Source organism: Carassius carassius, chromosome 50 (assembly GCF_963082965.1).
Source record: "Carassius carassius chromosome 50, fCarCar2.1, whole genome shotgun sequence".
NCBI lineage: Eukaryota > Metazoa > Chordata > Actinopteri > Cypriniformes > Cyprinidae > Carassius > Carassius carassius.
In genome coordinates this window covers 13,976,999-13,999,083 of record NC_081804.1, presented here as the reverse complement: position 1 = coordinate 13,999,083, position 22,085 = coordinate 13,976,999, and the positions used below count along the sequence as shown (strand labels likewise).

At 34.5% G+C, this 22,085-nt stretch overlaps 1 protein-coding gene across 1 annotated transcript; it reads left to right on the top strand.

Moving 5' to 3' along the window:
* Positions 1 to 347: 347 nt before the first annotated feature.
* Positions 348 to 21,601, top strand: LOC132133129 (receptor for retinol uptake stra6-like). The gene is made up of 18 exons (XM_059545860.1): positions 348 to 524; positions 4,066 to 4,154; positions 5,594 to 5,660; positions 6,801 to 6,883; positions 6,969 to 7,102; positions 7,497 to 7,663; positions 8,239 to 8,364; positions 9,069 to 9,139; positions 11,313 to 11,389; positions 11,867 to 11,928; positions 12,039 to 12,201; positions 12,551 to 12,626; positions 14,229 to 14,362; positions 15,287 to 15,404; positions 16,734 to 16,835; positions 17,628 to 17,791; positions 18,186 to 18,323; positions 20,965 to 21,601. The coding sequence occupies exons 2-18, from the start codon at positions 4,075 to 4,077 to the stop codon at positions 21,216 to 21,218; spliced, it is 2,016 nt and encodes a 671-aa protein (XP_059401843.1). The 5' UTR covers positions 348 to 524; positions 4,066 to 4,074; the 3' UTR covers positions 21,219 to 21,601.
* The last annotated feature ends 484 nt before the right edge of the window (positions 21,602 to 22,085 follow it).

Sequence of the window (22,085 nt, the reverse complement as noted above, 5' to 3'; positions counted from 1 at the left end):
GAAGGCATCATAAAGCTTCATGCTTTGGTCAAAACTTCATCTCTCTGTAATATATGTACAATGCATGTGTGCATTGGTGTGTTCAGCAATAAAATACAAATGTTTTTGTATGGTTTGCATTCCTTTGCAGAACACTTTGCTTCAACTATCCAATACTATGTGAATGCAGAGCAAAACATGTATCAGTTTTCCTTGATGTTTCGTATCCGTGATCAAAGGCCACTGATCTGAACTTCAGCCAAGAGGTGTCCTATCTTACAAAAGCACTTTCCTTGTCTTTTTTCTTACTGAAGTTCGTTACCAAGATATTGTGGCCACTGCAAGAAAGGGTCAAAGTCTGTAGAGACAGCATGCAGTGTTCACACAAAACCTCATTCAAAACACTGAACACATGGTCATTGCAAAGCTGTAAAGTAGGACACCTAAGTGTGAGATACCCAAAAAAAATCCACTTAGCTGAAGAAATGTACTGAATGCAAAGGGTCTCAAGATAGAACTGAACATTGGGATCTCTTGGAGTCAAGGTAAGGAGTCATTCAAAATTTGATTAAATTGTTTGCATTTTCTTTGTGACTTAATTGTATTTTTTATTGGTACTGTATGCTAAAACTAATGTTAGAAAGGAAATAACTGTAGATTTGGAAACTATTAAAAAATAACAATAAAAAAGCTACTTATCACATATTTAAAAAATGAAGAGATAAAACTAAAAAAATAAAGTAAATGAAGCAGGATAGTCAACAGAACAGCTGCATAATTGATTTTCTTGTTTATGAATGCACTCGGGCCATGACCAAAGATGCACGATGAGATGAATCAGTTTACACAATCATCTATAATGCAGCTGTTCTATAATTATTCGTAAAGCTCAAGTGGGAGTCATGGGTGCATTTTTACCTGAAGTCAGGAGACTGTGAGTTGCCAAAATAATTTTGTGATTCACACGTGCCATAAAAAAACAAGCTGGGTAAAACACTTAACTGTGTATTACATTAATAAAATCTGTTAGGCTAATTAACAACCATCATGACACCAATCTAAACCTCCTCACACACTTGTTATTAAGACACAAAAGCAAATTCACTACATTTTGGAGTGCACCTTGCATGTACATCAGGAAGACCTTAGTGGTGTTTGGCTTTATTCACACACTCTGAACAAACATCTTAAAACTTTGGAGTCTCATTCCGCAACGTTTGTGAGACTAGTAATGCAAAGTCCAATTCATTTCCACGAAACGGTTCTTTTTGGTTATTTTTGGACAGATCGGCTCATTGAACCAATTCAAAAAGCCGATTTATTGGTTCCTGACGTCATCAAGCAATAACGTCTCTATGCACACAGTGCAATGTTGTATCAAATTTAAAAAATTTAATCACCTAAGTAATCTGTGTCAACACATATTGAAACATTCAAAACAATTAAGTTATTTGTGTGAAAGCATATTTCTGATTATTACCCTATCACTTAAATTAATGGTGTTTTTGAAAAAAAAAATAATAATAATAATAATACCCAGGCGCCAAAGGCTGCCCACCGCTCTGGGTGTTCACAGTGTGTGTGTGTGTGTTCACTGCTGTGTTTGTGCACTTTGGATGGGTTAAATGCAGAGCACGAATTCTGAGTATGGGTCAGATATATATATATCTGACACAGAATGACCCTATGTTATAGTGTACATGCTATTTTGCCAGTTTTATTGTAAATTAAAAACCAAAAAATCTATACATTTAATACATTTCACCAGCAATGCTTGCTGTCTGCGTTCAAAATCACATACTTTGGGGAGTAATAATTGTGTTTAGATGTGCCATTTACAGTTGTCATCATTCATTTTTCATATACTTTATCTTAATTAACTCCAGTTGCATCTCTTCTCCATGTATATATAGAAATTCATTGTCAGCTAATGCAACGGCAGTGTCTGTTGTCACCTGACCTTCTTTATCCTCCACTAAAAGCCTCACTGTCAATGGCATGGCACCATGGAGACTGTTTTCTTGGTAAATGGTGACTGGAGGTCGTCCCCAGAGCCCTTGAGTGATGGTGGCTCATAAGAAGTCATTACAGGCAGCATCCATCTTGGGCTGTGTGCTCAATGGTGTCACCTCCTTAATCAGTTTCCTCCTTGTCAAAAGCTCCTGTGGACACTGACAGGATCCCATTTGAGGTTTAACCATGCCAGAATGGATCGTACACCATTTCACCAGCCAGAGTGGCAATCCATGATTCTGACGGGATTCACAATGTACTGTAATTCTGTCGGGGTCGTTTGTTACACCAGCACCAGTCCAGTAAGATGGTGTGAATGTAACTGTATGAGGGATATTACATGGATCAAGCTTCTACATGTGTCAGCCTGATTCATTATGAAAATAAAGAAAATAGAGCTGGGGTTTCATGTCTACAGTGAATGGTGCACTGTATCTTTTTTTTATCACTGGCTGCATTGGGTTCTTTGAAATTTGAGAGGATAGATAGGATAGTCAAAGTTCGGAAAGGTATTCGCCTTATATCTCTCAGAAAGAGATCTCTTTTCAAACAGTAATTCATTGTCAAAGTTATTTGGAAATTAGATGCAACAGAACCTTCCACACAAAGGTGTTCGATGGAACTAACCACTGACCTTCTCTGAACCGATATAAGCAAACTTTCAAACACTTTCCATGATGTAATCTAAGCTTTTCAAAGTGTTCTTTGTTCTGCGACCTTTATTTGTAAATCCAGCTTTGCTGTTTTTTTTTTCTTTCCCAAGTTAACTGCATTGTTATAAATGGATTTTTGTAACTTTTCTTAACCATCTTTGGCTGTAATCCCTTCATAATAAGGGCAACAATGCAGCTGAAGGTTGCAAAAACCTCTGCTCCCTCATTCTAAAGAAGGGGGTGTGGTCATTTGGTGGGTGTGGCAATTTACTCACCCTCAGGCCATCCGAGGTGTAGATGAGAAATTTAGCACTACATCACTTGCTCACCAATGGATGCTCTGCAGTGAATGGGTGCCATCAGAATGAGAGTCCAAACAGCTGATTAAACATCACAATAATCCACAAGTAATCCACACCACTCCAGTCCATCAATTAACAACTTGTAAAGTCAAAAGCTGTGTGTTTGTAAGCACATCTTGCCAAATTGCCAAGTGTTTTGAGTGATTTTTTTTGTGCATTGTTATGCGATTGTTCTGGTTGGTTGGTGTTTGTATGTTGATTCATTTCATAAATGTGATCTCATCTTATTAGTTCTCAGGCATGAAATCTACAAAAACGACAACACAGTGGGTTTCAACATCTTAATAACACAGATTAAGTTAAAAATATCTGTGATTGTGGCTTAAACGCTTTATTTTTTGAAGATACAATTCTACAGTTGTTACAAAATAAAAACACTTTAGAAAATGTAACCTGTTGTGCATCTTTCTAGATTCTTCACATGTGTGTCGATACATGTGTGTGGTTCATTGAAATGACTTCCTTATACCTATACTGTGAGTCACCATTGGGAATCTCCACCTGATAACTGGAAAGGTGCTCACACACATGAATTTCCCTGTTATCACAGTGGAATATGTCAGCATTCGGCCCCCACACAGTTCCAGCCTGTTTTAAGTCCAGTGCTCATTCAAACTCTCAATACCAGCCACAGGACGGCTCTTGGAAGTCCACCTAATCCCTCTGATCTACAGGTGGCAGGGGAGATCGGCTGCCCCTGTCTGAAAAACTTCTCTCTGGGTTTCTTTCACACCCCCTCTTCCTCTCTCCCCATTGCTTTTCTCTCTCTCCTGATTTCCAGTGAAGTGGTAATCCCCCATCTGAAAAGGAGACCCAAGCTGAAGTAAAGGCGTTTTGGGTTGGCATGCTACAGAAAGGGACCCGTCACATTGCTCCTCACAGCTCTTGGCCACAGTGGTAACAGGGCAACTGAACGAGAGAGCAAGAAAGGAGGAGAAAAGGAGACTTTAACTTTGTTTTTCGATTAGGGCGTTTTGTGTCCCACAGGAGTGTGGAAGACTGATTTCGGCTGCTCTCTGAGTTAGTGGAGCTCACTGAAACTACTGTTTGATCTGTAGGTTGGCACCATGAGTGCTGAAACTGTGAAAGACTACTACGACTACTCAGAATGGTACGAAAATGCACTGCCAACCAAACCTCCTGTCGAGTAAGTACTCTTAATTTGTGTTTATGAATGTTTCTTTATGGTCAATTTTACAATTTTATCAAAACTTTGTTGTGATTTATTAAAAATGGGGAAAAAAGAATTACATCTTTCACTTAGTTTTGTTATATATTTTAACATTATTTTTATGATATCTATCTTCTATATATAGTTAAATCTACTATTGGTTTTTATAATTTATTTTATAGTTAATTATATTCAAATGTTTAAGCTTAATCTTACAATATACACACACACACACGTACATATACAGTATGTATATTATATGTTTACATTTATTTTTATATAAATTTTAAAAATCAATCACAACTTTGTTGTGATGCATTGGAAGTGGGGATAAAATTGAAAAAAGTAACTAATATTTGTGATATATTTTTGCATCATTATAATTTAACATGTAAAATGTATACATTTTATAACTTGACAAACAATAATTAACAAATGTTAAAACATACATACATACATACACACACACAGAGACACACATATATACACTTTTATGCTATTTTTAATAAGTAGCTACAAATTATTTATCATAATTATACTGTATATATTTAAATGCAATATTTAGTTTTTATAATTTATTGATTTGATAGTTTATATATTTAAATGTGTCAGCTTACATAACATGCACACATATATAATATTTAAACATGGAAATTGATATATTCAAAATGTGTATTTATATTACATATTAGGTTACAATTTTTACATTTCATTTAAAATCAAATTACATGATAAGTGTGCATTCATAGGTTCTCTGGGTTTAGACATTAACTTCTGTGATTTCAGCTAGATAACATGGTTAAGGTCCGCAGAAATTCATTAGATATTTAGGGCCCGAGCACTGCAGTGCGAGGACCATATTGGAATTGCTCTGTTTATTATATTTTTATTGTTGCTCTTCATTTAGTCTGTTGTCACCCATAACAGACTACCCAAAGCATTTATATAATTCTATGTCTATAGGTGTGCAAACATATCTGATTATATTTCTGCTGAAAGTGATGAGACTTTTTGACTATGGTTTCATCTTTGATTCTTTTCACAAATGCAAGAATCTTTTCAGCTGGATTTTAGGTAACAAATCACCAAACTCTAGGGTTACTTAAATGCAACACATGCCTTCTCCAAGACTTCCTTAAACCAAACCCAATCAGGATCCTTTCATTCATCTCTGAGTTTCTGTTACCACAGCCTTTAGTTGCCATAAGTCCATCCCAGCATTTCAGTTTGCTCAGTGTGAGTGGGGTCGTGTGCTGGCATTTCACGACAGTCAGATTCGGTTTAAATGAAGTGCTCTTGTTAATAATGGTCTGTTGCTTGGGAATGGAGGGGAGGAAGGGAGCGCATGCAGGCTGAGTTATCGGCCTGGATCATACCAGTTTATGATAAATACTCTGTGTTTGTGAATTTTTCAGAGTTATCCCACCATGTGACCCCACAGCTGATGAAGGCCTCTTCCACATATGCATTGCTGCAATATCTGTGAGTTCCCTTCTAATGCAACATACTGGTTTTATGTTCTCAGTTTCTTTTTTTCTGTCATTACCTTCTATTCTTTCTTTGTATTGCCTTGTCCAGAATTTAGTACCTTGGAATACTTGGAATATTGAAATCAGACAGTACCATGGTTTATATCAAAGTACTAGTGACAGACAGTATTTGGATATGTTAAGAAGCACCTTTGTGTCAAAATCTAGAAATCTAGAAATAGCCATGTCAATTGACAATTAGCTGTTTGAGTTTTTAAATTGTTTTGAATTGAGTAAATAATTTGTAATTATCTATATCCTATATCCATCTATATCCATAGCAATATCTACAAATCCCAGTCTCCAGTGTTATTTTAGCATCATTGATATACTATTATAGTTTAGTAATATTTTGAATTTGTTTTAATTTCTATATTTTCTTTTTTCATCACACTTTTTGTCAGTTTAAAAAATTCGATAGTTTTATTCATTTTTTTTTTTTTTTTGCATGTATATATATTTATTTTATTAATTTTTTTATGTATGTTTTAATTTACTTGGCAACTAGGTGAAATAAAGTAATTTTTGAAATATTTTATTTCTGTTAAAAGATATTTTATTTGAAGTATTTTATGCATTTGGGGCGAGGGGGGGGGGGGGGGTTATGGTTTTAGTTTTAATTAACCGTAATACGTGACCACGTCGTAGTAATTTTGTATAAAAAGTTTTAAAAACATTTCAAACACACATTTGTTGTCACTCATCTTGTAACTCCCAGACTTCCCACTGAGTTCCTGGTCTTATCCTTTCTTTGATATTTATACAAAAAGCCACATGCTAATTGACTGTGATGGACCCATGTGGACTCAGATGTCACCTTGGGCCATGACGCCTCCTAAAAGTGTTACAGGTCACTGCAGGTCACTGATCCCAGGCCTGTGCACTTACTCATTCCAGAAACAGAGGCAGCATCTTTGGAAATGGGTTCTGCCCTTGTTTCATAGGGGTCTGTGGTTTCATTGAACCGAGAAGCTGTGAACCTGAAGGGGTTAATAAAGGGTCAAAGTCCCAGCTGCACAAGCCTCTGCTGGGCCTTTAGAGGAAGTAAGGGAGGTTGTAATACTGACAAATTGTCCTCTCTTTATGTCCAAAGCTGGTGGTCATGCTGGTTCTCGCCATCCTGGCCAGACGACAGAAGCTGGGTGACAATCAGAGGGGACTTACAGGTTTACTCAGGTCAGTTTGACATCTGCCATGCAGTAAATCACCCAGAACCTCATGGCAACATACTAAAAATATTTTTTTCTGTTCTTTTCTTCAGCCCAGTAAACTTTTTAGACCACACACAACACAAGGGCCTTGCCGTAGCTGTGTACGGCGTTCTCTTCTGCAAGCTGGTTGCAATGGTCCTCAGTCACCATCCACTTCCTTTCACTAAAGACGTCGTTAACAAAGGCACGCTGACTACATTTCTTGCATCATGGAGTGGTGGAATGCATTCATATTGTGATTTATGGCAGTATTTATTCAGTTTTTAGGATTCATTTTATGATGTGGTCTAGTGGTTAAGACCCAGAACTAGCAAACCGAAGGTTGCTTGTTCGATTCCCGCAAGGAACAAAACCTTGAGTCCCCATCGCTGTACACTTAACCCCAACTTGGTCAAGGATGATAATTATGGCAATGTTGTAAAGATTCAGTTCTTTCTAGATGTAAAAACGTACAACCTTTCAACTCCCAGCCTCTTTAACCACTGAGCCGCATCACTATTTATAAGCAAATCTAGACAGTACTGGTGAGCACAGAGATGTTTAAGTGGACTATATTATTTTTTTCTTTATGCCTGTAGAGTTCTGGCTGATCCTGGCTCTGTTGTACTACCCCGCGTTGTACTACCCTCTTCTGGCCTGCGGTACGCTGCATAACAAGGTGGGATACGTCTTGGGCAGCCTGCTGTCATGGACACACTTTGCAGTTCTGGTCTGGCAGAAGGTGGACTGTCCCAAAACGTCACAGGTACCACTTACCATGGATATATGGATCTTAAACATCATCTGTAAAATATAAGCATGCTTTTCCATTGTGTTTTTAGAGCATGTTGAATGGGACTTTTAGATTCTTCTGTAGTGGCTTAAGTTCATTAACTTCTTCCCATCAGTCCTCCGTTTTGTTCCCATTGTCCCCATTGAATGGTCAAACCTCGAAACAATTCGTTCTGGTTCCCAGGATCTCACTATGGTGCTTTGCTTCAGCTAATCACTTTAGATTCTGTCACAACAATGTTAAACAAAATACAGAGTAAAATAAAACATTCTTGTTTAGTTTGATTGTTCTGCCTGCTTCATGGATTTAGCAAGGAAACAAACGGATCAAACTGGCTGACTGGATTCATGCTGAAAGCCATTCAGTTATTTTCAGGACTTAATAAAGAAAGCCTTGTTAGGTTTGTTATATAAATTCTGAGTGAAATTTCATGATTGATTTGCATTGAATATGGGTGGCAGGAATTGTGGGTAATATAGCGAGACAAAGGAAAGCAAACATTTGATGTTATTTGATATTGATTAGTCTGTTTTTCTGCTTGTCTGCAGATCTATAAGTACTACACTCTGTTCAGCAGCCTTCCTCAGATTGCTTGTCTGGCTTTTCTTAGTTTCCAGTATCCACTGCTTCTGTTCAAAGGCTTACAGAACAGAGAGACAAGCAACGGCTCTGAGGTGAGACTGTCAAGATGATACAGCTGTCCTGATTGTGTAATAAAAGCTATATTAACAGATCAAATTCTTTAAAAAAGACTAAAAGGGAGTTCCAAGCTTTAAAAAGTTTGATAAGGTTTATTTAAAGTTTAATAATCAATGATCAAATATTTTAGAATTTATTTATCATGGCTCTTATTTGGCATTGATCCATTTGTATTTACCATTGTTTTCCCCCTAATGTACTGTAAACAATGTTACAACAGACCTGTGACCCATTTTTGGGCCACGACCTACCAGTTAAGCGCCTCTGTGTTAATTCATAATAAAGAGATTTAGGAGCATGGAAAGGCAAGAGGAGAGTTCGTAAACTCATACCTGCATTCCAGAGCTCTAATCATTGTAAGCAGCTCAGTGGGATTGGGTTATGTTTGACTCACAGAGCACATTACACAAACAGTGTGTTGTTTTCCCATAGGAAGTAGACAATGGCTTATTCAGCTATGATCGCTATGACGAATACATTTGGATGAAATATGATGAGCGATCCCCTCATAACACATCTAAACTTCAAGTAAACAATGTCAAATCTAGATATATACAAACTATCTATAATTCAGAAAAGCAAAGTTTTTGATAGATCACACTACATGACTATGTTTAACCAATTGTAACTTTGAGAAGATTTGTAGTAATATTTTTTATTTTTTTTTACTTTCTTGCAGGACCTCAGTAGCAGTTATTATCGAGATTATGTGAAGAAGATACTCAAGAAGAAAAAGACCACCACAATCAGGTGATGCACACTTACGTGGACAACATTATTTATTAACCCAAAGGTTCAAGAAGCATAAAACAGCAGAAATTATACTAGTAACCCAGAATAAGACTGATCATATGGACCCTTTGTACAACATGATAAAAAAAGTAAATTAATTAATTTTTGCAAATGTTTTTATGTCGGCTTTACTGGTCACACGTTTAAAAAAATGTAAAATAATTTATAATAATATAAATAGGGATGCACCGATACCACTTTTTCCAGAACTCGCCCGATACGTTACTTTTATTTTTGGTACTTGCCGATACTACCGATATTTTAATTGCCTTTGTAAAAATTTTAAATATTGGGTACAAAAACCAAAAGAGTATGTATAATGTTAGCTGGTTAACTTAATTTATTACATAGATACAGTCAAACCAAAATTTATTCAGACACCTTCAACATTTCACATTATCACAGTTTATTCTCTATAGTTTATAAGATGGTAATAAAATATGACAAAACACATAGTTAAACTGTCAGAACAAATTGATCTGGATAATATTAGATAACTTTGATAGAAATGTATATAATGGATTACAGTCATCCAAAAATTATTCAGACAGCTGTTAGTATGACAGTATTTACACAACTATCAATACTTATTCCAGCCTAGTAACGCACTGCCTAGCGCATTACACACAGGCTGCTAGATTCACTTTCGCCAGAAAGTCATGTTTATAGTGAATGCTCCTATAATTTATTTTACGATTGAGTTTTAATATAATTTAATCGCATGTGCTAAGTGAGTGAACATCAAAGATCAGTGTACTCTCTCTCTCTCTCTCTCTCTCTCTCTCTCTCTCTCCCTCCCTACCGTTAAGTAACTTGTGCATTGTTTATCTTACTTGTTTTTGACATATCCAACTGAACTACAAGGTTTCCAGTGATAAAAATGTATATTCACTCGACAAGCTCATGCATCTTCGTCGCTGTGCGCTCAATCCACTTAGGGTGCTTTATCATCTCATGCACGTCAGCTATACAGGTGTTAATACTGAATGTTTAACATTATATTCATTGCATAGATATCCTACGTAGACAACCTTAATCTTTAATAACTCCATTCTGCCGTCTGTTGTTCTGTTGTCTGTGTTTCTTTGTCTTAATATGGCATTTATCACATGCTGTGTGGTAACAGCGTTTGGTAACGGGGCATTTTAACGAGTACGAATACGAGTACAGGCGCTCAGTATCGGGCCCGATACCAATGCCAGTATCGGTATCGGTGCATCTCTAATTGTAAAGTTATTTAAAAAATAGCATTGTAAATAAAATATTTTCTACTCAATTTAAATTATCAAATCGTTTTATAAATAACAATTTCATAAATGTTATCAATTTTAAAATGTAATTGTTTTTAATACATTTTATTATAAGATTAATTAGGGTTTTTAAACCCCATAGAATTAATAAATAAAATACTATAAATACAAAATCAATTCTATAAATACTATAAATAAAAAAAATACATATTTTGTAGCTTATTAATAGGAAGTGCTTACTGCAGTGTGAGCTAATCATTTTGTTAATGGAATAGATTCCGATTGCAATGAAAGAAAAAAAGTTAAGGCACTTTCTATTATAGCAATCAGTGCACTGTACAATAGACAGGCAGATGGGATATTGTCTATAGACTAGTTCCTTCCTCTTTTCCATTGACAGGAGGTGAATCACACCTACTGTAAATTTACATATGCAAAGATTGGTAGATAGTGATCCATCACTATCCCTGAGTGTGTGAACTAATGCCATTCAATCTGTCTGTACTGTACAGATGCTGATCTTCTTAATGCAAAAATACACTGAGTGTCATTAAATATAGTCCTCTGAGCCATGTGAGGGAATGTGTCCTGTTACGTGGAAACTCCTTGATGTCAGTACAAAGGAAAGCAACATAATGGAGGGAAATATCCATTGATAATAAACTTCAGATATGCCTCAAATATCAAGAGACCATGAGGTTGCAGGTTTAGACTGGTTGCTTAAAGGTTGCAGGTTTGAATCCCATTAAAATCCTATTAGTGTAAATTAATTTTAGGAAACTAAAAGTCTAATTGTGCATTTGAAAGAAAATGAAAGGATATTATTTTAAAATTGTATGCTGCTTCTTGTTGTTTATGCCTGTTACCTCTTGCTTTTGCAGTTCCAGCATATCAAACCCCAAACTGATTGAAAGACTCAGAGATGCTGCCAAGTCTTACATCTACACACCAGAGGATGGTAATTAAAAAAAAAGCAAAGAAAGAAAAAACAAAGAAAAGCCAAATACATATAAAATATATTTTATTCAGCATGGACTGGTGCATTAAATTGATGGAAAGTTATAATGAAGACACTATTGTTATTACAAAACTATTTAAAAATTCTGTTCTTTTAAAACTTTATAATCATAAAAAATTATATTGATAATAAATATTGTTTTTGATAATCTTGAGCAGCAAAATCAGTATATTAGAATTATTTCTGAAGGATCATGTGATTCTAAAGACTCGAGTCATGATGCTGAAAATTCAGCTTTGATGACATGAATCAATTCTATTTTAATATATATTGAAACAGTTTCTTTGAAACTGTAATAATATCTTACATTTTTACTGTAATTTTGATCAAATAAAAGCAAAAGAGACTGACCAACACCAAACATTTAAACAGTAGTGCTTGTATTAATTTACTGTCATTTTATTTCTTTTCCATCAGTTTTTAGGTTCCCTTTGAAGCTAGCGATCTCTGTGGTTGTGGCGTTCATTGCTCTTTATCAGGTAAATGCTTGAACAAATGAGCCCTTTTTAATGTTATTTCTTTCTAAAAGTATTAATCAATGTAGCATGTTAGTATTTCAAGGCATTTTCCATTCTGGTGAATGTCTTAGATGGCGCTCTTACTGGTCTGCGGTGTTCTGCCCACCCTACACATCGTCCGTAGAGGAGTGGACGAAAACATCGCCTTCCTGTTGGCAGGTTTCAATATCATCCTGTCAGATGACCGTCAGGAGGTGGTCAGGATTGTAGTCTACTATCTGTGGTGTGTGGAAAGTGAGTTAGCTGCCATTCGTATACTTCTTATACTTAGGCTGTTCTGTTACAGGACATAGATGCACAGATGCACAGAGCACACATTCCAAGTATGGGTCACTTCACTTTTTATTCAGACCGCTGGAGGTTTGCAGAGGAGTGCAGAGCCCTAATTGCATGCATCCGCTTTCACTCAGCTTTAAATACTCGTATAAATCAGCAGATGAATAATGAAGTAGTCAGCAAAGCCGACTGCTGAACTGTAGCAGGACTCATTTTCCAATCAGTCAGTGGGAAAAAGTGCTGAGGCTGTGAGAGTGTGTTTGTGCATCTGACCTGTCTGACAATCATGTGACTGTGTGTGTTTCAGTTTGCTATCTGTCAGCAGTGACCCTGTCCTGCCTGCTCAACCTGCTCATGATCATGAGGTCCATGGTCCAGCACAGGTGACACTAACCTGCTCAAACTGCTTTTCACCTGCTTCATTACTGTCACATGCATATACTGATGTGCAGATGTCACATCCTGATTCTCTGATCATGCATTTTAGATGTTATTAGACGGAGTAGGTTTGTGAGGTCAGTTTTATAAACAGGTTTTGAAGTGCGAAATGGACAGAAAATATTACAGTTGTTTCTAATGTCAAAACAGAGTTTATGATTGCTAACTGATTTACACCACAGTATAGCTATTTCCTTTTAATTTTTATATACAAATTATTTTAGATTTTAATGTTTTATATTCTATTATTAAATAAAATTATGAAACTGCTTAATTACAACTTTTTAAATGCAACAACATATTTATATTAAACAGATTGTCACATATTAATACAGAAATAAAAAGATAGATATTCTAAATAAAAATGTATTTCTTTAGTAAAATATGAAATTATGAATATTATATTCATATATTCAAAATATGAACATTATTTTTTAATTAAAATGTATTTAGCTTTTAATTAATTATTATTTATTATGTATTTTGTTGTTTTATTTCATTTCATTTTCATTTTATCTTTTTCTCTCTTTTTTCTTTTTTTTTTCACTTCCAGGGTTATTATTGTTACCTAAAATTAAAACTAAAAATAAAATCTACAAAATAAAGCAATGATTTTAAAACTGTTTATATATGTTTTAATTAAAATTCATTTATTTATCATTTTTAATGTATTTTATGATTTAATTTTATTGTCTTTATATATATATATATATATATATATATATATATATATATATATATATATATATATATATATACAGTATATTTATTTTTATTTATTTTTTTTCACTTCCAGGGAAATTATTATTATTGTTACATAAAATTAAAACTAAAAACATTCAATCTTTACTTAAAATAAAACAAACTGAAATAAAAAAGTGTTATTAAAAATAGATATTTATTAATTTGTCTTTTTCCTTTTGTTTAACTTGAAATACTAAAATAACTACAACTAAAACTGAAATTAAATTATTTATTAAGAACCATATAGACATTTAAAAACTGACAAAAAATGTAAAAAAGAACTATTAAAATATAACCAGAAAAAAAAGAAAACTAATTAAATAGAAAACTATAGTGAATATATACAAAACATTATGTTATACTAGAATACTAATATATATATATTTATTTATTTATTATTTTATTTTTTTTGCTAATATATTTCATTATTTGTATTAGTCATCACCAGCTCGTCTCCTGACTTGCACAGTCACACATCATTCATGCACTTATGTGAATGCATTACTAATGATTTTCTTTTTAACATAACTGACTGTCTCAGTGCCTCTATTATGAATAACAGCTACAGTAGCTAGAGGTGAAACAGGAAAAACATCATTTACTAGACTAATGAGAATGAGATAATTACAGTCAGGAATAGCAGATTAAAAATAATGACTTTTCAAATTGAGTTTTTAAATGTCATTAATGGCAGTTTGACTCTGTGACCTGCAAATCCATCTCAGTGTCTTCTTCATAAAGAGATGCTGTGTGTGTGTGTGTGTGTGTGTGTGTGTGTGACGGCTGTGTCTGTGCTCCCTCAGGTCTAATCTGAAGGGACTGTACAGAGGAGACATCTTTACTGTGTATAACTGCCACAGGAGCATTAGACCGTCCCGGCCTGCGCTGGTCTGCTGGATGGGCTTCACCAGTTACCAGGCGGCCTTTATCTGTCTCGGTGAGAGCACATCTCTTTTTTTCCTCTTTTTTTTACACTTACAATAGTTTGTGTACAACAACAACAAAAAAAAAAAAACAATTTCACAATTAAAAAGTTTTTGTTTTAATTATATGTTATATCTACATTTAAAATATTATTTATTTATCACCCAAACATGTTTAGTTTTGTTTAGGATCTTTAAGATTTTTATTTATTTTTTAGCAAGCTTTGTGTAAAGATGATTCTCAATGTTATAACAGAATGATTCAATATACCATTTTTCTTTCTGCAAAGTGTGTGTAAAATGACCATAAATGGGTTTTCCCATTATATATAATGTACCTATAAATTACATCTAATTTGCATATTAATGTATTTTCGGGGCAACATGTCATGAAAAAAGAAGTGTAATAATGGGAGTAATAATTGACAAGATTTTCATAATAATATATCATATTTAAAAGAATACTGAAATATAATTTATTTCCCTGTTCATTTGTTATGTCTCCCAAAAATGCGTAATAAACATGCTTTTAGTCCCGGTGTCCTCATATGAGGACATGTATGAAATCAACATCCTGATAACATAAAGTTTCATATCTCTGAAAAGCATTTTATGTGCACTTTACAGGACATCCAGACTAAAAACTGGCATGTACAGTCTCAGAGAAATTCACAAAAATATAATGTCCTCATATGAGGCTGCAGGGTCTTAAGAGGTTAAAAAAAAGACCAGAAACATGTATTAAGAAAATAAATTTGGTACATTTTGTGTGTTTTTTTATTATATTTAAATAAATATATAAATGTATATTATATATAAATATATTTATTTTCATTAATTATTTTAATTAATTTGTTTTCATTTTATCATTTAATTTTTTATTTTTATTTTTTTACTCATGAAATAATATATTGTTATTTTTTTGTGTCTGTGTCCAGGCATGGTGATCCAGACACTGGTGTTCTTCATCTGCATTCTGTTCGCTGTCTTCCTCATCATCATCCCCGTCCTGTATGGAACCAATCTCATGCTGTTCCACATCATCGGCAGGATGTGGTGAGTGTCTTCACTCTGCTCGACCGTGGCTCGGGTGATGATGACTGTGACTGCAGGGTCGTGACCCCGTGAGCCACGAATCTCGACTAAAGCCCTCCTATCAGTCATCTCTCCTCATGAGCCAGATAGGCCAGCATTTAGACAAGTGCCTCTTAAAGGTCCTATGACATGAAAATTTCACTTTCTGAGGTTTTTTAACATTAATATGACTTCCCCTAGCATGTATGTGGTCCCCAAGTTTCTAAAAATTTTAATCGGTGCAAATCGAGATTTTGCTATCTTTCTCTGCCTTTGAGAAAATGGAAGCTCAAACGGGCTGATCTGGAATCTCCTCTTTGTGACGTTGTAAAGAGAAATGTTACCTCCCCTTTCTCTGCTTTGCCTGCCCAAATATTTACATATAATTCAGTCGCAATGTCAGCACAGGCGTTACAAACAGACTTTTATGATATGGATTCGACAGCACCGGCACAAACAGTGAGTAACAGTGTTCATTAATGCCTGATCTGTGATCAGTGATTTCTGATGTGTAGCTAATCATTCAAGTTCACACAGACTTTCTTTCTAAATCGTTTAATACTGTTTATGCATCAGTGAATCAAGCCAGTGACTAAACGATCAACTTCACGTTGTTTCTCTTAGTAGCATGAAACAAATCTGTTATTTAAATTGTGATTTAACTACAGAGAGCGATTAAAGAACGCTCCCTTTTTTTCCGGAGCTGTCACACATCGCGAGTATATCTGCACACTTGCCTAAACTGCCGTTACAACGAATGACGCTGTTATGCTGCACAACAAAGCTCTTACTGTATTCATGTGTTTGCTATTAGTTGTGGTGAAAGCATTTTGTGAGAGAAAACGTGTTGCAATAATGACGAGATGACTGCATTCACGCGATAAACAGACTCTGTCTATTCAATACTCATCACTGCAGCCTTTCATGTGATGGGAAAAGATCGAAAAAATAATTATATAATCAACAAATCCACGATTCGTTAATCTCGACAGCTGTAGTATGTGTATATATATATTTGAGAGGGGTTCCACATGTAATACGCATTTCAAATGCAAAGATGTCAGCCAATCACAACAGCTGTGGTTTACTCGGAGTCTCACAGCAGACACGCCTCTTCAAACAGAGCATTCAAGCCAGAGGGCTAATATCAGGATATAAAAAATGCTTTTTATTTCTAAATTTTAAATGTAAAAATCATACTAACAATATAAGTACACCTAAGGAAACATTAAAAAGCATTTAAAGAAAAGAAAATAATCCATGTCTGGGGCCTTTAAGATGCTTCTCACTCTCATGTTGTCTCTGCTGAAGGCCCTTCTGGATGATGCTGTTCCTGGTTGTGCTGATCCAGCATCTGACTTCCAGGTTTTTGTTCATCAAGAAGGACGCAGGAACTAGAGATCTGAACAACAGGTGCTAATTATACATAATATTACAACATCTGTTGTGCCTCTTACTGGTTAATGCTTCTAATGTTAGTGTGCATTCACCATCTGGCCATTAAAGATCAGCCAACAATAACACTTATCTATACTCTGTACATTATGAAACTTCAGAAGAATTTCATATGAACAGACACTTCATTTTAATTTTAATTTTTCAACACAATTGTTAATTACGTTTTTACAATTACATAAACATATATATATACACACACACACACACAGTTGTGGTTAAAAGTTTACATTAAGTTGTAATTGTAAATATAAGGTTGATTTTGTGCTGTAATACATTAATGAATTATAAATTGTATATTTATTTTTATTCATTTAATATAATATTATATCAATATAATATTATTCTTTATTGTTAGTTAGATAGAGATAGAAAAAAAATAGATAGAGAAATTTATGTTATTTTAATGGAAGAAGGTAAGGAACATTTCTTCAAAAACTAAATACGATGGATTTTGTGTTATTTTTAATATTTATTTATTCATTTACTCATTAAATAATATAACATTATTATTTATAACTGTTTTCAAGTGAAAATGTGTATTACTTGTTAATTTATTATATTTCATTATAAAAAAATTATTTTTAATAGTATATTCTATTCTATTTTAGTCATGTACTATATATATATATATATATATATATATATATATATATATATATATATATATATATCTATATATATATATATATATCATCAAGCTTGTATGAGGATTCACAGAGATTGGATGTGCTTTTTTTTTTTTTTCAGAGGGAGTCTGTTTCTTCTCAGCTACATGCTCTTCCTGATTAATGTCATGGTTGGTGTTATCCTGGGCATTTGGAGGATAGTCATCACTGCCCTTTTTAATATAGTTCATTTGGGACGCTTGGATATCAGCCTCCTCAACCGCAACTTCGAGGCGTTTGACTCAGGTACTGCTGGACAGAGCAACACATTTACATTCAGAAACCCTATTAAGAATGAAAGTGCGGTCAAATTAATTTGATTTCATAAAATGACATTAATAGACATCTATTTTTAATATTTTTATTTTCATTCTAAATGTTAATTATATTCGATATTTACATATTTTTATATACTTCTGTGGTTTCAAACAAGACTTTTCCAATCAGATTTAAGCTAGATTTGTAGTTCTACAAACAGAATAAGCTGATATTTCTGATAAAAGTGCCACACTGAAACTCGATTGCGGCCACAGATAACAGAGCCCTCTGTGGATGTCAGATGTTGGATTGATTGAAATTGAAATAGTTGGATGTGATGTTATCTGTATGTAGATGGTCTCTTCTGTGCTTCTCTCTGCAGGGTACCGCTGCTACGCTCATTACCTGAAGATCGAGGTGAGTCAGTCTCACCCCGTGATGAAGGCCTTCTGTGGGCTGCTGCTGCAAACCTCAGGCCAGGATGGTCTCTCTGCACAGAGGATGAGAGATGCTGAAGAAGGTCTGAGCTTTTAGTTCTGTATTGCTCCAGTTCATGACAACAATATGATTAAATTGAATTCGTCTGAGAGCAGCCTGTTCCAGAGTCTGGTCTCAAACTCAAAGCTTTTAGTCTTCAGAACTCATATAGAGCTTGGCTGAGGATGCGGTTTGTTGTTTTAAAGCTGCACTCATTCAATTCGTCCAGTGAGCTTTATGTGTGTTCACTGCTGTGTGTGCACACTTTGGATGGGTTAAATGCAGAGCACCAATTCTGAGTATGGGTCACCACACTTGGCTGTATATCACGTCACTTTCACTTTTTTTCTTTTTTCTTTTTTTCATCAGTGAGTGTGTGGAAACCGTCAAACTGTTGAAAATAAAGATGCACTGAGATGATTTCAAATAGGTATGAGGATGTTTATAAAGGTTTGTTGCTGTTAACATTTAAAAAAAAAAAATAACATTGAATTATTGAAATAAATCAAAAACATTATTAAAAAAGGATTATAAAAAATATTAATAAAATATAAATTATTAATAAGAACAATTAATAATAACACACACACACACACACATAATTGTAAATATATTATTATTAAATGTATTAATTTGTATATATTTGCAACAGGTATTGAAAGCACCAATTTTCAAACTATGTGTAAAATGTGCTGTATTAAGGTTATTATATGTACTATATATAAGGAATAATTATAAAAAATGTATGCATTAAAATTATAAAATTTAACAAATAAATTTTATAATAACTTAAAAACCTAGCTATATATCTAGAATATATTTAATAATTTAAATAAATTTTTTGTATAGTGTATTTTGTTATAATTTTGTTTTATATAAAAATATAGCACAGCTAATAAGCATAACTATATAAATAATACATGAATAAAAAAATTATATATATATATATATATATATATATATATATATTTTTTTTTTTTTTTTTTTTTTTTTTTTTTACCCTGTTATATGTGGGGGGAGTATTTTTTATACCTATGTATCAATTTATAGTTTTAATTAATTTATAGTTTTTTTTTTATTTCTAACTGGCCATGCATAAAAAGTCCTGGATTATGGTTATTATATGTACTACATGTATATGTAAAGGAAAATTCACAGTTAATTACCATAATTATTTATTTAAAAAATGAATACATAATACATTTTGTTATAATATTAAAATATTGTTTATAACTGCACCACATTGGTGCAGGCAGATTGAACTCTGTATGCAGCAGAGTTTAAAAGGAACAGATTAATTTTATTTATTTTTAATACACAACAAAACAGAAAGCAGAGCAAGATGATGTTAGATCATCTGTGTCGAATCACTGACCAAAGCTGAGATACAGATTGATCAATGTTTGATTTCTCTTGGCTGATTTATGGCTGTTTGCACAGACAGTTGGTTGGCCTTGTTTTTGGAATAATTGATTCATCATGTTGCTCTGCAGGCAGCAGGCGAACGTTCCCGCAATCATTACATTTGTCAGGATAAACTGGGCCCCAATGTGCAATAAGTCACCGCGGCCCTGCTGCTGCTCAATCAGACCAGTCACAGAGACAGAGAGTCCATAGTGCGAACATCCTCTGTACATTCACAGTTCACAATGCTCATCTCCTTTCATAAAGCGGAGCGGAGATGGAATTCAAGCTCTATGTGTGTGTCTTAAGTCAAAATCTGATCTGTCAGCATTTGATGGGGTTTGCTGGAGCAGATGGTGTGTATTCAACATTAAACAGTCCTGTCTTTTGTTGATTTTACCCCTACAGTACCGATGCTTGCGTTCAAAAACTGAAGGAGTATGATTTTCATGTCTGTATTTTCATACAATATTAATGATTTGGGCTCTGCAATGTGACTCATAGCTTTTATACTCTCCTGTGGTAATTGCACATTAGATATGTTCCAACTGTGATACTGTGATATTTCTTTGCATTCAGTGTCTTTATTTTAGATGTCATTTTAAAATGAATATTTATTCCTTAATTTTCCTGAATCAAAAGCATACACGCGACCGGGGCAGTTCGATTCTCGAACGAATGACTCTTATGATGAGTCGGTTCTTTGAGGTGAATCATATACAGACAGTGCAACCAGTTGAGTCCAACTCGCCAAACGAATGATTCGATTGAGTCGATTATTTTTAGTGAATCATTTTAGTAAAGGTTACACATCGCTAACAGTGTAGCTCGATTTCCCCACAAATGATTCTAATGAGTTTATTTAGTTAGTTAGTTAGTTCATGCAGTTGGTTAATTGATCAAAAAAATAGGTTATAACTACAATGGTAAGGTCTAAATCACAAACGAAGAACTCTTATGATTCATTACAAACAGTGGCTCTTATAACAGACCAAGCTAGTGGAGTTTGGTTCAGTTCACTTTTTCCAAACAAATGACTCTTAAGAATCAGTTCTTTTTAACCTGTCAGTCTGATGATTGATTCAGTTACTTGAATAGCAAGCGATTACTGAATCAAACTGAACTGTAAGTTATATGCGTGTGTGTTGTAATAGATAATAATAATAATGCTTGAATAGATTTTTTTCTCGCCATTTACTGATAGGCTACATTTATTGAAACTGACTACGCTTGTCCTACATGTTGGTTTAAACTCTTTCTTGCATGTTCGACATGTTAAGGTATTCAACTGGTCCAGCAAGAGAAGAAGCAGAACAAGGTGTCCAGCGCCAAGCGGGCGCGAGCGCACTGGCAGCTCCTCTACACGCTGGTCAACAACCCGTCTTTGGTGGGCACCAGGAAACACTTCCAGTGCCAGAGTTCTGAAAGCTTCATCAACGGAGCCCTCAACCGGGCCTCCAAGCAGGGCAGCAAAAAGGAAGACAGTATCAAGGAGCCTAGCAAAGATGCAGAAGGCACCGCCACCAACAACTGAGGACTGCAAATCACCATGAGAAGGAGATCGGCCCTCCTGCCCCCTAACCTCTTCATTCTTAATTGCTGCTGGCCAGATACTGATGATAGTCTTATTTGCTTTGGTGTAGCAGAGAAGCACGTGTGTTTTAGCTAAGTGTACTTACAGCTCAGTGCCTCAGGAAGAAGTTCATGCAGTTGTAGTTAACGGATCCTTTACACGTGTGTGGATGGATGGATGTATTGTATCATTTGTTGCATGCGTGAGTGAGACTGTCTCTCCGTCTTGGGCTTAGCGTATCAGGAAATGGTTAGTTTGGCACTGAACTCCCTTCTAACCGCTTGATGCGAGGTTATAGGCTACGTGTGACTATTTATGAATGTACAGGTACTGCTCGTTTGCTAATTGAAATTAAACCACTAATGTCCATTATCCATTATGCGTTTATCTTTGTTTGATTTCATAAAGACAACATCTATTGTAATTGTATTACAATTGTTTTCATTTCTGACAAAACATAAATACAGTCTGTCTCGCTGTTACATTGACACTTCATTTTGATATTCCCTCTAGTATGTCTTGTTCTGCTACCTATGGCATATGGTGTGATTGAGATGAAATAAATATTACAAAAATAAAAGTATGTGCACTGTGTCAAGTGAAATAATTCCATCTTGTGTGTCGCGTAAAAGGCGTGACAGTTAAACACATAATTTTATATTTTAATGCAACCAGTTGAAAACCATTTAAATCCGAGGTATTTTCACGAAATGAAAAAATGTCCTTTTTCTCCGTTGTGTAGCGATTTAAAAAACTCAAATGCATTATTAATGGGGTTTTTAGTAATAATTAAAATAAATAATAGGCAGATGTTGAGAGAGCGCAACT